Consider the following 17165-nt stretch of genomic DNA (forward strand, 5'->3'; position numbering starts at 1 on the left):
CTGTTGTTGGCGACATGTTTCGGTGAGTGGAAACGGAAATGTCTCTGAAATGGGCTGGAAATTAAGACAATTCTCTCACATGTCGCTCTGGCCACCCACTAAAACACACCGCCAACAACATATGCCTACCTTCCCACACCCCCACACGTGTCACGATGAGAAAGGTACCTCACATGTGTGGGTGCATCTACCGGGGGCGCAAAAGGAAAAGGGTAACCCATTGGTAACCCCAAGCCTTTCGCCAATGACCATTTTGTTCATGTGGGCAACCTACAGATTTGGGCCTAGGGTGTCGAAGCCAGCAAGGAAAACCGGGAACCCCATGCATTTCCCAAAAGAGGACACCCGTGGGAACCTACACAGGTCTGACTTATGCAAATCGGCCCAGAATTTGTTACCCAGAACCCCCGGCAAAGACCCACATGGGGGAAGGGTGCCCAAGGCCAGGGATATTACCGCCGACTTTGCTGGAGCCCTGGCTGCACTGCATTACAGCTTCTCCCCACCAAGGAGTCTCGGCAGTGTGCCAATACCTCCCCGAAGGGAAAAGCTGTAATGCAGCCCAGCCGCAACTCCAGGACAGTTGGAGGTGATCTGCCCAGACGGGCTATTCCCACCCACACCACCAACAATCCAGCCCCAGTCTCACCCACCACACTGACAGTGGGCCCCAACCATAGAATAATAAAAAACAGTACTCACATAACGTTGCAGCTGCTCGGGTAGAAAAAGCTCTAAACAAAACACAAAACATGTGTTACCTACGGTCACACCAGCAAAATGTAGCCCTCCCTGGGGGCAGACAAGGGGTGGGGGGGGGGGGGGGGCTGTCCTGCACTCCTCCCTGGACTCGGGCGTCCCTTTCTAGGAGCAGATATCTGGTCCCAGGGAGGGCTGCACGACATGGCACCCACTCCATTGTGGGTGGGGAGGACAACGCCCCATTCCATTAGAAAATTCCCTCTTACCTTTGGGGTGCCCCACAGCCCCCCTAAAATGCGTTCCACCATTTTCCCTTTTTTCCTTTGGTAACCCAACTCCCCTTAGCACATTAGAAAATTCCACAGCTGTGTAGGGGGCCCTTAGCCCCCGCTAAAGGGCAGCCTGCCATTTTGAATTATTTTCTTTGTTTACTATACCTGCCTTAACGCAGAGGGGCACATTGGTGTGCCAATCAGGCCCCGGGGTGGCCAAACCTTACTGCCCCACCCACTGGGGGGCCTGTCCCACAATTTTTGGGGGCCCTCTCCCCCCCTCACCCCAAATGGCTTTGCAGGGATCACACAAAACAAGGTGCCAAAAAGGACAAGCTATCTCGTCCTTGGCACTGCGCATGCAATTTCAAGGATGAGATCTCGTCCTTGGCACTTACGGGGATAAGGAGGGGAATAGCCTGCCAAGCCGGCGGCTTCTCCTTGAGGATGTCCTCCACGAATTCCGCTTCGGGGGCAGCTTCATCTGTAGCAATCTTAAAGTGATCAGTTGCTTTACGCCAGATTACGTTGAAAGTCAATTGATCATCCACTGGCGAGAGTAGTTGCCTAGTGGGGGTGGACTGGGGAGAATCCAGAGACAGGGCATCAGGGTCTTGAGGAGCTGGAGATTGCCATGGTTGAGGGTCACCCACATCTGGGTTATCCTCCCAGCCCTCATTGGGATCATGCATGTCCTCAAGGTTGATGAAATCCTCATCCTGAGCGTCTGCAAGAATGTCTTCTTCAGTTAGGTCATAGTTGTATATATCCTCTTCTAAAGAGGGGTCAAAAAGCCTTGGAAATGTTGCTTTGGGGTCCACAGGACTCATCCCGTGGCCTCCTTGGTGTGGGTGGTTCTGAATGGGAAACAAACCTGTGCAGCCTTTCCATGCAGTTCTCAAATTTCTCTCTAGTCCAAACCGAAGACCTAGAACGTTCTAGATGTGGAAAAGGGTCCCGAAAACGTTCATCCGCCGAAACATTTCGAGATTTTAGTCTCAACGTCGAAGACCGCCCTTCTTCGCCCTCAGAGAACTCCTCCTGAGGGGCTGACAGAGGTAATATCTCTGTGCATCTCTTTCGACCTACGGGTGGGTTCCGGTACCTCCCTTAGATGTCAGCAACGTCCTCTGCAATGGGGAGGCGCGTAGCTTCAGCCTGCCATTGCAAGGGAGTCCTTTTCGACAGAGCCGGGGCCTTGTCTTCAACGGCAGCCTTTTTTGGCGGTGCCGTTTTCGGCAGAACCGGAATCTTATCGTCGCCGGATGCCTTCTTGTGATGCGTGTACCAACATTAGGGGTAGCGCCCTTTGTTTTCGATGCCCAGGTCGCTAGGCGCATATGCAGCGGGAAATTCTGGTGTACCCATTGGTGCTGAAGTGTCTTTCGATCTGGCCGAAGATTGACTTGGGGTTGTGTGTTTTGTGCTGTGTACATGTTCGTCTTTGTCGCCGGGGTGTGACTTCCCCATAGCAGTGCCTAAGCCGTGCCTAGCAGAGCCGGGGGTAGATGAAGCGGAACGCAAGCGTTCCGTCCAACGGTCATCAACCTCCGGTTTGGAAGTCTGATCGTCACTCTCGCCGTCGTTACATTCAGTGGCTGCGGCAGCGGGAGAAAATTCGGCCTTCGACATACCGTAGGCCCCCACCGTTTGACTTTAAGCTCCTTTAATGTCTTAGGACGGTGGAGCTTACAAGCCGTGCATTGTTCTTCCTTGTGATTGAGGGGCAAGCACCGGTTACACTGTCTGTGCTCATCTTTCCAAGGGAATTTGCTCTTACCAATAGGGCAAAACCTAAATGGAGTCCTATCCATAGCTGAAGATGGGTAGAGTGACGAAGACCAAAAGGGAAAGAGGAAGGAAAGGGAAAGGCATTCTCAGTTTGTATAGAAATGTCCACCTCGACCCCACTCTCCCTACTGTATAGGCCGGCGGAAGGCATGGCCATGTGGTCGGCAGCGCCGACTGGATCACCGTCAGTCGATTTCTGAAGGTCTTCGGCGGAGGACTGGAACAGCCATCGAAATAAGGGATGGATAGGGTGATCTGATCATTTTATATAACTATTCGACTAAAGGTCGGGAGGACAATAAGCAATGTCTTTGATGAGCTCCATATCAAGGCGACCAGTATGCTGGGCGGAAAAAACAATCTGAGGGACCTCGACGCGTGAGCTATCTTGGGTACACTACACGTCACATAGGGATGGTGTTACAAGCAAGCATGCCCATGTCGACGTCCCCTTTCGATTCTCGAAAGACAAGATGCAATACTCCATGGTTACCACTGGATGTCGGCCATATGCACAGCATGCGATTCTAAGCAGATTAACAAACATTAAAAACTAAAAGACAATGGTTAGATTAAGTAGCTGTAGATTAATGCAACTGTTGGATGACCAATTGTGTAGATTCTAGATGTGCCTGCTATCCTTGTGCCATCTACACATTAACACATTAGCCTCATGTATAATTACCTTATTTATTTCTCTCAGTTTGCGGCCATGAATGTTCCTCTTAGCACACGTCTGGATATCAGCAGTTGTTTCAGCCAAATACACCTGTAAAAAGATGCAAATATATTGTCATTCTAGTTATCTTAGTTTCTCTTAGGTCAACCCCTGTGCACTAGGACATCTTTCCGCAACACAGTGTAAAAATGTTACATCAAATAATTTCCAGTAGTTCTCCAGCATTTGTATCCTGTGTAAAGCATCATTGCTAAAAACCCTGTACCATAAAGGGTGTCACTTTTGGCCTAAAGAGGTCGCCATCCAATTGGGGACTCTTGATATCAAGATCGTAAAAGCTCCTGTTATCAGTGGTCATAATGGCTTTCTTTTAATAGCAGAAGTTGGTTATGTTTGCTCACTGCATTAAAGAATACATATACTAATCCTTAAGTCCTGTTATAGATACATTTGCATTATAAAAGTTAAGAAACTACAGTGTAGGTGACATGAGATGGATTCTCAGAACTAGTCCTGTGGGAGGGTTCCAAGAGACCAACCTAGTCGGTGAATACAGTTGACATTTAGTCTAGCCAAACTCAAACTAGGTGAGGTGAGCTGAGCAGGAAGGCAGATTTTATTAGCTATAGAGGTGGAGTCTAAGTAGTTAACATATCAACAGTCTACTATTATAGCAAAATAACTATATAGAAATGTTTTAGTCCTTAAAACACTAACTGGCGACCACCTCCGGAACTTTGGTGTTCGACCGCTGATGCCACAAGTAACCATCCTGCCAAGTTCAGTTTCCCAGCATCAAGGATCCTGTCCTGAAAGGTCTTCATACACGGCTGGAGAGATGCGCGTTACCGTCACAGTGCGGTGACCGTCGGTGGAAATCGCTTTCCTGTGTCCGATGAGGTGTCCAGAATATGCCTGCATCATTGATTCATGCTTCCCTTATTCGTTAGCAGATGAATCCTGCACCAGCAGCCAGCCAGAGAAATCCTTGGACCCGCAAAACATCCTGCACAGGAACAAAACGTCAGGAAAACAGACAGGCAACGACCCCCAGTCGACCCACCAAGTCAACTGGGAAAATCAAAAGGGGGCGGGGGGTGAGGGGTACTCTCAGCCTGCAGCGCCCGTGTCCCCTATAACATTTGAATCAAATTTGATTAATTCCATTCCATGCTTTTTGATTGTTTGCTCTCACAGATATACCGAAGGATAAGTAAATAATTTGACCGCCCTGTAACATTAACCATCTTCTGGAACTTTTTTCACCACCACTAGAACCCTTTCTACATCTGTCCGCCCTCCTAAAATGAAGCTTTGTGACTTTTGGGCACAAGTTCCAATACATCATAGGGATTGGACTTAGAAAGCAGGGTATTATTCTTGTGAATTGGTTCGATTCTACTGCATCATTACTTACCTTCTTATGTGTTGACTAAGTTATTGCATGCATTCTTACAAACCTAAAGGTGACTTTACATGTTTTATAATTGTGTGTTGTCTGAAGTGACAAGTTACTTACCTGTAACTGTTGTTCTCCAGAATGGGTCTGGCATGGATTCACATGCTCATGAATATTCCCCGTCATCAGGATGGGAATCCTCTGTAAAGAAAAAATAATTTTCGTTTCTGAATTGTCTTTCTCCTAACAACCAATCACTGGTCTCTGTGTAATACTGCCCCCAGCCAATGTCTGCCCTCTACCTAAGCCCCTCCTCTGGCAGCCATCTTCAGATTTAGTAGCACGTGAGGTGGCAGTAGGACCAAGAGAAGAGCCCGAGAGGGGTTGGCGGGAGGGTTCGCATGTGAATCCATGCCAGACCCATGCCGGAGAACAATAGTTACGGGTAAGTAACTTGTTCCTTCTCTGGCATTGGGTCTGGCATGGATTCACATGCTCATGAATAAAGAATACAGAGCAGTGCACATATGCACAACCACAGGAGGTGGCAAGGCTCAACATTAAGCATATCAACATCAAACATCTCTTACCTCCTCACCAGGTTCACCTTCAAGCAAACAGGTTGTGCAGTACTGTTTGGCCGACTCTGGACTCCTCCCTGGAATCCCTTTCGACGCAGTAGTACTTTTGTGAAGGAGTGCATTGACCTCCACGTGGCAGCCCTGCAGCTGTCCAGCAGGGGCACACCAGACAGGAATGCCGTAGTTGCAACGATCGCTGTGGTCGAATGGGCTCTCGGACGGCCAGGCAACGGTCGGTTTGCCAACCAGTGAGAATGGGTGATGTAGCCCGAGAGCCACCTGGAAACAGAAGCCTTGGAGAGGGCCTTCCCTTGGTTCACAGGACCAATGTTCACAAACAGCTGTGACGTCTTCCGAAAACCCTTCATGCATCCCACGTAGAACTTCAGCGCTGTAGCCACATTCAGCAAGTGCAAAGTCCTCTCAGCCATCAACGAAGGCGACAAGAATAAAACAGGTAACACCAAGGGCTCGTTGAAATGGAAGTCTGACGGCACCGTGGGCATGAAGGAGGGGTGCGTCCGCAGCACCACCCTCGCCTTGTGGAATGTCAAGTAAGGTTGTATACAAGAGAGGGCCTGAATCTCTTCCACTCGTCTTTCGGAGGAGACGGCCACAAGAAATGATGTTTTCCAAGATAAAAATTTCAGCGGTGCCGAATGCATAGGCTCGAACGGGGGACCCATGAGCCTAGTCAGCACCACATTTCGCTCCCACGCCGGGGCCAGAGCCTTCCCCGGCGGGAACAAACGGAAAAGCCCTTGAATGAATTCTTTGATCAGGCGGTGTGACCACAACAACGACCACCCCAGAGTTCTGGTGTAGTGGGAGATAGCGGCCAGATGAATCATGACGGATGCATGGGCCAAACCTGCCTTGGCCAGCAACAGTAAATACGGCAGCACCTGCAGAGCTATAATCCGTAGAGGGCCGAGTTTCTGTTCATGGCACCAGACGGCAAACCTCTTCCACTTATGTCCGTAGCATTTCAGTGTAGACAAAGCCCTGGCCTTGGCAAGCACCTCCTTGCAGTCTGCCGGGAGATCATATCCACCAAACTCTAGCGCTGCAGGAGCCAAGCCTTCAAGTTCAGCGACCCTAGGTCGTGGAGCAGAATCACACCTTCCCTGGCTAGAAGATCTGCATCCGCTGGAAGCTTGACTGGAGGGAACGCCGACATGTTCAGAAGGTCAGCGTACCCTATCTGCCTCAGCCACGCCGGTGCGACGAATCATCTGGAACTGTGACCGTCTCAGCTGATTGATGAGTCGCAGAAGCAACGGCAATGGGGGAAATGCATAGAGGAATAGGCCGTCCCAGGGGAAGGAGAATGCATCCCCCATACTCCCGGCTGGGGAAACCTGCTGGTGAAGCTCCGGCACTTGGTGTTTGTCGCTATCACAAACAGATCGATCTGGGGCTTGCTCCATCGTCAGAATTAACCAGGTTACTCACCGTAGTGACCACCTTACTCCTAGTCCATAGTCCCCTTTCCGCCATACTTATGGGACATTGCTCCGTCCTGTGGGACGGGACCAGAGCACTTTGTAAAAGCATCAAATATTTTGCAAAAAAATGTTAGTCCTTCATCTCTTTCTCCGTAACCCCGCCCATCTCGGCTCCGCCCCGCGCATGGCCCATCAGTCCTTTTCTATCGCCAGGTCAGAGACCTTTAAGCAATAACAGAGGAACCTTACTAGAGGGGACGGCGCGCAGGCGTATGGAGGAAAAGGAAAAGGGACTATGGACTAGGAGTAAGGCAGTCACTACGGTGAGTAACCTGGTTATACTCCTACATCCCGTCCCCTTTACTCCATACTTATGGGAGATTCCCAAGCACTGCTTACAGGAACTACGGGTGGATGGAAAACCCCTTACTGAAAAAGGTGCTTCAGCACAGCCTGACCAAACTGAGCATCAGATCTGGAGTTCAGGTCTAGACCATGTTTACAAAAATAAGACGATGGGGAGGCCCAAGCAGCCGCCTTTGTGATGGTCTCCCAGGGGACATATTTCTGAAAGGCAACTGCGGCTGCCTTGCCCCGCACCAGGTGTGCATGAATACCTTTAGGAGGCTGCAGTCCTTGGACAGTGTAAGACTCCGCAAAACAGGCAGCGATCCATGTGGAGATAGTCGCCTCAGAGGCCTGCTTACCTTGTGAATTACCAAAGGTCACCAAAAGTTGAGTAGAGCTCCTAAATCGGGATGTTCTAGCCAGATAGAACTTAAGAGCCCTTCTAACATCCAGGCAATGCAGAACCCTTTCCGCTTCTGAAGTGGGGTTCGGGAAAAAGACCGGCAGGGAGATTGACTGATTCAGATGGAGATCAGAGACCACCTTTGGCAGGAAAGCAGGGTTTGTCCGTAGGACCACCTTATCCTTGTGAAAAGCCAAGAAGGGATGCTCCACCGACAAAGCCTGGAGCTCACTCACACGCCTTGCTGAAGTAACACCAACCAAAAAGGACACCTTCCACGACAGGTGTTTAAGGTCCACCATGGCCATTGGTTCGAAGGGTTTATGGCACAACGCCGTAAGGACCACATTGAGATCCCACGCCGGGTGCATTTTACGCACCGGGGGATAAAGGCACATCAAACCTGCAAAATGTCTCTTAACCACTGGTTTGGACAGAGAGTAAGGGCATTGGTCCGTAGATAGGTAGGCGGTTACCGCCGAAACAGAAGTTCTGCATGACAGAACGTGAATGCCCGGCTCTGCTAGGTGGGATACGAAGGACAGCACAGTGTCAATCGTAGCCACCCTTGGGTCCAGCTGTTTGTCTAAGCACCAATGACAGAACCTAAGCCATTTGCTTCTATACTGAGACCTAGTCGAGGGTTTCCTGGCTGCTTCAATAATGCGCAATTTATCCGCAGACAAGTTGAGATGTTCCAAGGGCCTGAACTCAGGCACCATGCCGTCAAGATGAACGAATGTGGGGAGGGGTGCCACAGCTGTTGATCCCCCTGGTGAAGAAGACCGGGAGGCACCGGGAGCCTGATCGGTGCACACACCGACAGGTGTTGAAGTTCTGAGAACCAGAGCCTGGCCGGCCACCACGGAGCTATAAGCAGAAGAGAATAGTTCACCGTGTTCTTCAGCTTGCAAATCGTCCGATTAATCAGAGGCAGTGGCGGGAAAGCATAGCCCCTCATGTTGTGCCAAGGAATCTCGAGCGCATCCCCCAGCGAGGAGGCTCCCAGACCATTTCTGAAGGCATTCAGAGGAAGTTTCTTGTTTGTCGCTGTTGCGAAGAGGTCCACCTCTGGGGTGCCCCAACGCAGGAAACTCCGAGGATCTCCGCCTTCAGTTCCCACTCCTAGCTGACCATCGTCCGCCGACTGAGGGCATCTGCAGGTTCAGCTGCCCCGGAATGTGTACCGCCACTAGCCAGACACCATGACGAACTGCCCACTCCAAAATCAGGATGGAAAGGTCCATGAGAGGGGGAGACTTGGTACCCACCTGCTTGTTGATGTAATACATTGACACCACATTGTCTGTGCGGATACGGACCACCTTGTTGGCAATCGGTTTGAACGCCTTGAGCGCTAGGAAAATCGCCAGAAGCTCCAGATTTATGTGGAGGAGCTTGTCCTGAGGCGACCAAAGGTCCGAGACCTGAAGAAGATCCAATGTCTCACCCCACCCCACCCCACAAGGGAGGAGTCTGTTGTGACCGTTACCATTGGGGCTGGCTCCTGAAACCCCGCTCCCACCGACAGGTTGCTGAGAGAAGACCACCAATTCCAGGTCCGCTCTCATGGAAACCGGAATCAATATCAACTTGGAGTCTGGATCCATGACTTGACACCAAGAACTCCACAGACCCATCTGAGTCCATCTCATATAGGGATGGGCAAGAGGTAGAGCCAAAAGACACGAGGCCGTGAGGCCCAGAAGCCTCTGGAACCACCAGGCCGACATGCTCTCCGACTGCGCAAACATCGGACACGTGGCCAACAGATCCGCCGTTCTGTCCCCGGTCAGGTAAACTCTGCAGTCGATCATGTTCCAGCGAAAAGCCAGGAAAATCAAGTCCTGAAAGACAGTCATGGAAAATTTCCACCAGTTCACCGACTGCCCGAGGTTGAACAAGAGCTGGAGGAGAGACTGAAGATTGCAGGCAGCTTTCAACGGGCAAGGGCTGCGGAAGAGCCAGTCATCCAAATACGGATACACATGGATACCCTGCAGACTAAGATAGGCCGTGATCACCGACATCGTCGGAAAGACATGTGGCGCCGTGCTGAGGCCAAAAGGAAGCACTCTAAACTGGAAGTGTTCCTCTCCCACAGAGGAACCAAGATATCTCCTGTGTGGATTCCAGATCAGTATATGCATGTATGCATCCTGAAGGTCCACCACACTGAGCCAATCGCCCATCTGCAAAGAGGACCGTATCTGGCCGGGCGTGATCCTCTAATTTCTCTTGGGGTAGGAAAAGATTTAACTGGAAAAGGTCTAGGATGGTGCGCAGGCCAGCCTGGTTGGGTTTGGGCACCATAAACAGTCGGGAGTAGAAATCCTCCCTTAGGGGAACGGGTTGCACAGCTCTTAGGTCCAGCAGTTTCTGAACCTTGGCTTTTAGGGAGGACAACCCCAACTCCTGGAAAGAAGGGTTGAAGGGTGGGATAGGGGGTAAAGGTGAGCGGAAGCCCGCCAGAGCGACTGACGAGACCCACCTCGGTGATGGTCTGCCACGCCTCCCAATGAGACAATGCGCCCTCCCATGGGGTCTCGTGCGAGCGCGGAGAACCCTCATTTGGCAGGTTTTTCAGTGGTGTTACCACCTGAACCTGAAGAGGAGCAGGAGAAAAACCTGAGTCCGCTGCTGTCTCCGGCGGGAATTTCCTGAAGGGGTATCCACTCTGCAGGATTTCCGATCTAGAAACCCCCTGAAACCAGAGGACGGCCGGCTTTGCGACAACGGTCTCTGGGTCCTAAAAGGAGTCTTAACCAAGACGGACAAGGACTTTGCCGCCTGGGTGCTGTCCTTCGTTTTGGTGAGCTCTACATCTGTCGAAAAATGATAAAGCTCTTTACCGTCAAACGGCAGGTCCAACACCTTGTCCTGCACCTCCTTTGAGAACTTGGTGGAGTGCAACAAAGCTTGCCGAGAGGTTTCAACCCCCAGCATAATGCCCCGAACCGAAGTGTCAACGTGATGAGCCGCGAACTCCAGCAGATCCTGGGCCAAGACCCTGGCATCTGATAATCCCGCCTTAAAGTCGTCCAGCTCCTCGACCGGAATGAACTCCTTGAACTCAGCCAGACCTTTCCACATCTTCATATTCGCCCCCGCTAACACCAGTTCTGCATTGGCCTGCCGCAGCTGCAGGGCCGAGTTAGCAAAAATCTTCCTCCCAAGGAAGTCGAGAAGCTTGTCCTCTTTCCCCAGGACCTGAGTAGCCGTCGTACAAGTGGATGCTGCAGGCCTGGGCTGTAAAGTGGCTGCAGCCACCACCGTGGAGGTGGAGGGCGGACAAGATGCTAGAGCCACCTCTTATGAGGAGTGCAGCCTTTAGTACGCGTCAATTTTCTTATTGACGAAAAAGTCCAGAGTGCGACTTTTCCCAGACTCTACGGACCTCGGCCAAAACATCCTTCTGTAAGAACAGGCTGGTTCACTCCGAAGGAGACGAGGTGAACGCCCCCAAAAGCACACCGGGTGGCTCGGGCACTGGAACATCCAATAGGCACATCATGTTCAGTACCCGTTCGTGACAAGCTCTAATAGAGCGGGGGCTGGTCTTCGCCGTCCTGATCGCCCTGCGCATCATCCGATAGGTCAGGGTCCTGCTGGACCACATCGGGCACCGCCTTGTCAACAGGGGACAACGGAGGCAAAGGCAGAGGGGTAGGGGCAGGCACCATAGGCAAAGGCGGCGCCAGCGGTACCACCCGAGGTACGGATGGAGCCGGCGGCGCAGGTGGGTATATCTCCCTAAAAAGACCCTTGAAATACTCCCTCATGGGGTCGGTACATGTGAGAGACGGGCCTCAACGACCGGTGGGGGGTGTCTGTACTTCCGCTCCCTATATGGTGGAGGAGAGGCACAGGAGACCCCAGCCAAGATTCTCTATTCGGTAGCAATGGTCGAGCAATCAAGGCCTAGCTTCTCAGGAGGTGATGCAGGCTGGTTCTTAAGTACAGTGTATCCCCCAAGCCCCCACAAAGGAATATCCACACTCTGTATTGGTTAGAACACAGTCTTTATATAATCAAAAGTTAAGGTTATGTACATTTATCATGATAACTCACTTTGTACTCTGGCAAAATCTACAATGACAAATATTTACAATCCTAAAGTGGTACCACCCTAGATCTCATTGAAGTGCATGAACAATACTGTACAATATCACACAGACCAATAGAGTGAAACCAGCAATAGAGAGAGGAGAGAAAATAAGATGGTTGAGCAATAGGCAGAATACTGGCCCCTACCACTAGGCACAGTTCTGTGTGGAGATCCCCCCACCTGGGCAACCTGTCAAGAAAGATATAGTACCAGCCCAGTCCATATATTGCTCTGCAAGTCTTATTCTCTCCTATAATGTTTTTACCCCCCCAATGTACCTGGTGGAGTCGAGCTCCTCGGAGAGGCGTCGACAAACGTCGAGGGACTCGCTGTTCGGCGACGGGGAATCGACGGCCCTTCTTGAATGCCTTCCCTTTCAAGCGGGAGGCACGGGGCGTCGAACGTCCGTCGACAAACGAGGTAGAACGATGTCGAAGAGGCGGCAGCTTCGTCCGAGCGGTGCTCGTCGGCGTCGGCGTCCTGCAAGGCGGAGGTGTGCGGGGCACCTCGATGACAATAGTTCTGGACCGCAAAGATTGTAGAGACGGAAGCCCAGCAAGGGCGTCGAGTCGTCCGAGTCTTTGAGGTCGTCGGGTGGCGGGAAACCCACCGGCAGGTTTCTCCCCGGCGCGCTGGTCGGCCTCGACTTTCTCCGGCAGGATAAGCGGTCGACGATGCGGTCGAGAGAGTCCTTCGATTGAATGGTCTTAGGCAAAGGAGCGGACGGCTCCGGTCGTCGGCGGCACGGCGTCAAGTGGTTCCCACGGCTGGGCAACACAACTTCGACGGGCCTCCAGCGGTTTCACAAACCTGCGAACCCTGGTCGACGGCAATGGACTGCGACGGCGTCGATGTCCGGGTGCTTCACTTCGATCTCCTCAGCGGTCCAGTCTCGGGTCGACAGCCTTTCGAGGGTCTGTCTTCCAGGGCGCTTCGGCGAAGATGGAGGGGTGCTCGATGGTCCCTCGGAGCACGGGAAGAGGGCGCCTTACCAGGTCCTCTCTCGGGTCAGCCCTCGACGATCTCGTCAGCCTTCGGATCGGTCGAAGCAAATGTCACAGCAAGTCTTCTTCTTCCAGCTGGACGTCGAGGATCAGCAGTTCCAGTTACTCGTAGAGTGGAGACTCAGCTCCCTGGCCGCTTCAGGAGCACAATGGTCGCTTCTCAACCAAAGGTCCCTTCTGAACACTTTTCCAGTGGTGAGAGGCCCCCAGATATACTATCCTCTCTCTCATCCACGCTGCTGGCACACACTCAGCAGCCAATCATACTGCAGGGCATTCATGCAGTCAGTCAGCCAATCAGGCACACAGTGCATTCAGGCCACACTCCTCCCTTCCAGACACTCACAACAGGGAATGTGGATTGGGACAAGTACCCAGCCATTCAACACTACACACTGCATTCAGGCCAGTTTCGGGCAGGGCTGTCTCAGTCTGTCTCTCATGCCAGAAACCAGACAACCACAACAAGAAGTGTATATTGGTCACACACTCCATTCACCCAGGTCCCACCCACAGGAGGTACCCACAACATACAGTCACTGGGAAGGCTCCAGCCAGTCTAGCTGGGCCTTCACAACAATACCATACATGGAACCTCCACCCAACAGCCAGTCAGGGGGAAGGGACAGAGACAGGGCTTCCCAGAACTTTGGGAAAACAAGATAACAGGCAATAGAAAGCAAGAGGCCACAGGGGCCATCTTGTTTCCTATCAGGAATCAACAGATCCCAATGGCAGGGCCAGGGTATCCCAAAATGGAGGACACCCTGAGCACCTGTCAAATTCAGCACGGAGCTGCCACCAGCCCATACCCTGCTCTGGGGTCACCCACAGGTGCCCAAAAACATACACTAGGGGCACAGGGTTGTACCCCTACCCATGGGTGCCATAAGGGTATCCCATGGGTCTGTTCACCAAACCAAAAGAGAGAGCTGCACTGCCAGGAGTCCCACATGGACTCCGGGGCAGAAAACATAACAGAACACATGGTAAAAACAGAAAAAAGGACAAGGATTCAGAGGCCCTGTCCCTCAGATGCATTTCCAGCATCACAGTACACATGAGTACCTGAAACTTGCAGAAGAAAGGGTCCTCCGGAGAAAGCTTTGGAGCTGCCGGAGAAGACCTCATGAGGAGGATAATTCCAAGGACGCAGAGGGGAGGGTTGCCAAGCAGGACCATCCCCGGAGGTGTCCAAATAAATCAAGGGTGCCGAACCCACATGCAGCGAGATGTTGTGCGGCAGGGCCATCCGAGCGTTCCAGTCGTAAACTGGACGGAACAGGTGCGTACAAGGAACCTTATGTTCACCTACAGAACCGCTCCCCACACTGAGGCCAATGGCGTAGTTGTAGGGGAAGCGCCCGTCACCTGAGGGGAACTGCAGCCTGTGTGGAAGTGAGGCAGGGGTCCCCGCCGGTGGATCAGGGGTCTTCATTTTAGCCTTTACACAAGGAACCTCGGCCGAGCTGGTACTGTGCGGCCTGGAATGCTTCTGCGACATACCAATAGCCAAATTAGCCTTCACAGGAAGGACCTCGGCACTGCCGATAAAGGAGGAACTTGGCTCACTCCTTGCCCCCTCAACGGTTCTGGCGTCGCCACAAGAGCGGGAACGTTGAGAAAAACCCTTCACCGATAAGGCCTTCTCAGGCCTCTCAGAACTGTTGGTTTCCTTAGCCTCTGTACGAGGGACCTTGGACCCAGGACTGGTAGTAGCCTTTCCACTGCAGGCCTCGAACATATGTACGGTCTTACCAAGCCCAGCCGAGGCCTCGGGGCGCACCCCAGTACTTTTGAGGGAAGCCGATAAGGAGGCCTCAAAGCAAGCTCCGGTACCCCACGACTCAGCAGAACTGTGTCTACAAGTAGCCCCCACTGGAGGGCCCTCTGAGTGCATGCCGGTATCCACAGGCCCCTTACCAAGACCCTCGGAGAAAACTCTGGTACAGTTTTTAGGCCCAAAAGGAACCTCAGGGCAAGCCACGGAGACAGAGCGGTCAACGCCCCTTCCGGACCGGGAAGACCCCGGGAAGGTGTCTCCCGGCCTGGGTGCTCTATAAAGTAAAGAACTCACCGGGCGTTTCTTCTTTTCATAGATGAAGGATTGAAAATGCGTAGGAGTACGCTGGAAAACCTCCGCCCAGCGCTCGAATCGATGTTGAAGTGCCCGGACCGAAGTGGTGATCGGGACCCAAACACTAAACAAAGAGGATGGGGATCAGCCCTTGCGAAGCGTCGCTGACACGAGGAACAATTTGGAAAGTCTAGTTTAAACGACAGACATACTAGTATGCGATCGCTAGCGAGAGCCAGAGAAGAGGAAAAGGAAGAAAATCACAGTCCCGAGCGAGCAGAGAAAAGGACTGGTGGGCGATGCGTGGGGCAGAGCCGAGATAGCCGGGGTTACAGTTGCATGCTGTACCCCGCGTAAAAAGGGAGAAAAGACTAAAATGTTGTCAACATTTTGGATGCTTTTACAAAGTGCTCCGGTCCCGTCCCACAGGACGGAGGAAAGTCCCATAAGTATGGTTGAAAGGGGACGGGACGTAGGAGTAAGATGATCCACTCGGTCCTGACGAAGCTCCCACTCGTGGCACGAGCGCAGTTCCCTGCTGAGTGAGTCGGCCACAGTGTTCTCTGTTCCTGCCAGATGAAATGAGACGAGGAACATCTCCTGGGTGACGGCCCATCGGCATATGTCCTGTCTCTTTGGAGAGCGCCAGGAATCTGGTGCCCCCCTTGCTTCCGGATGTAAAACATTGTGGTGGTGTTGTCTATGAAAATCTGCACCACCTTGTCCTTGAGGGACGGAAGGAAAGACTTCTGGGCCCAAAACACAGCCCATAGCTCCAGAACGTTGATGGGCAACGACTTCTCCTCAGGTAGCCACAGGCCTCTTGCGTGGAGATGACTGGTGTGCGCACCCCATCCCTCCAGGGATGCATCCGTTGTGACCGTCTCCTGATGAGGGGGGGGGTTCTGGAAATCCATGGCCGCAGGGGCACATCTGCGCGGACACCCCACCACTGAATCGCTCGACAGAAACTCTTCGAGGGTGATCTTGTCCTCAAAGATTCCAGATATCTGGATCCAACGGGCATCAAGGAACTCCTGCAGCGGTCGCATCCGCAGCCTGCAGGCACACCGAGGAAAAATGCATGACGACATGCCGAGGAGGACTTGATGGACCTCTCCCTTGCGATGGCACCAAGCAGGACTTTGCAAAGTTTATCGAGAACCCCAGATCCGTGAGCAGCCCCGGACGGTCCCCGCCATGTGCTCGACAGAGGTCTCCCTCGACTTTGCTCAGATGAGCCAATCGTCCAGGTAGGGGTAGACTTGAATCCCCTGCAGGAGCAACTGCGCAGCCACTGGTGCCAGACATTTGGTGAAAACCCTTGGTGCCGACTTCAATCCGAAGGGAAGGGCCTTGAATTGGTAATGCTGGCCTTGGGTCACGAAGCGCAGAAACTTGCGGTGTCCCTTGTGAATGGGTATGTGGAAATAGGCATCCTCCAGGTCCAGCGACGATAGGAAATCCCCTCTTTCCTCTTGTCCCAGCACGTGCTGAAGGGTGACCATCCAAAACTTCTGGGACCAGATGTACTTGTTGAGGTGGCAGCGGTATTGTATGGGCCTCCAACCGCCAGTCTTCTTTCTGACGAGGAAGTACCGGGAGTACACTCCGGAGCCCCTAAGCCTTTTTGGGATGAGCTCTATCGCGCCCTTCTTCAGGATGAAATTCCAGGGTGTGTCCGTGGGCCAGGGCGTCCAGCAACCAACCGTCGGAAATGTTCGCCAGCCGGCCTCCCACCAGGGTGCGCAGGTGGGGGCCCGATGTCGCGGATGGTTTAATTTTGCTTCGCCGTCGGGGCGCGGTTAGGCAGAATCCTGTGCAGTGCCTTTAGGGACCACTACACACAATTAAGACCACAGGTGGCAATACAAGTTTACCTTTGGTACAAGCCTGTAATACTAAGTTATAGTGGTAGCAGTGGCGGAGCAGCCAGGCTTATCTCAAGAGTATATGAGCAGTAGCAGAGATTACACAATGGGACCACAATTACTGTGACTCAAGCAAACACAGACTCAAGGTTTCAGGTAAAAAAATAAGTACATTTATTTTTAAGCCATTTGTTATAAACACAACACTTCTATTAAACTCAAATAAAAACCACACGTTAAATATACCACAACTAACCAATTCACTTTGTACAGTAAGTCTCGAGGTAAGTACCCTGTGTTTGAATGAACCAGTGTTACGAACAAAACATGTTACCGCAAATATAAATGCGATCACTTTTTGACAGTTCGGTCTACTAAACAACCGCGTATCCGTGACATGAAATGCTACCGGGGCAAAAACACACTTTGCACGAGATACCCAGAGGGAGTTGGGGACAAAAATCACAGCCAATATTTTGGTT

At 52.2% G+C, this 17165-nt stretch overlaps 1 protein-coding gene across 6 annotated transcripts in view; it reads right to left on the reverse strand.

Moving 5' to 3' along the window:
• The window catches only part of YLPM1 (YLP motif containing 1), a 1127325-nt gene that overhangs the window by 410863 nt on the left and 699297 nt on the right, over nucleotides 1–17165 (reverse strand). For all 6 annotated transcript variants that reach the window (XR_011283753.1, XR_011283754.1, XR_011283752.1 and 3 more), the window contains exon 15: nucleotides 3451–3534. Coding sequence is in view for 3 of the 6 variants with exons in the window: in XM_069637605.1 (XP_069493706.1) it covers nucleotides 3451–3534 (84 nt within the window). In the remaining 3 variants the exon portion in view is untranslated. The remainder of the gene's footprint in view (nucleotides 1–3450; nucleotides 3535–17165) is intronic.

This window comes from Ambystoma mexicanum, chromosome 14 (assembly GCF_040938575.1).
Source record: "Ambystoma mexicanum isolate Mex_15411 chromosome 14, UKY_AmexF1_1, whole genome shotgun sequence".
NCBI classification, from domain to species: Eukaryota; Metazoa; Chordata; class Amphibia; order Caudata; family Ambystomatidae; genus Ambystoma; species Ambystoma mexicanum.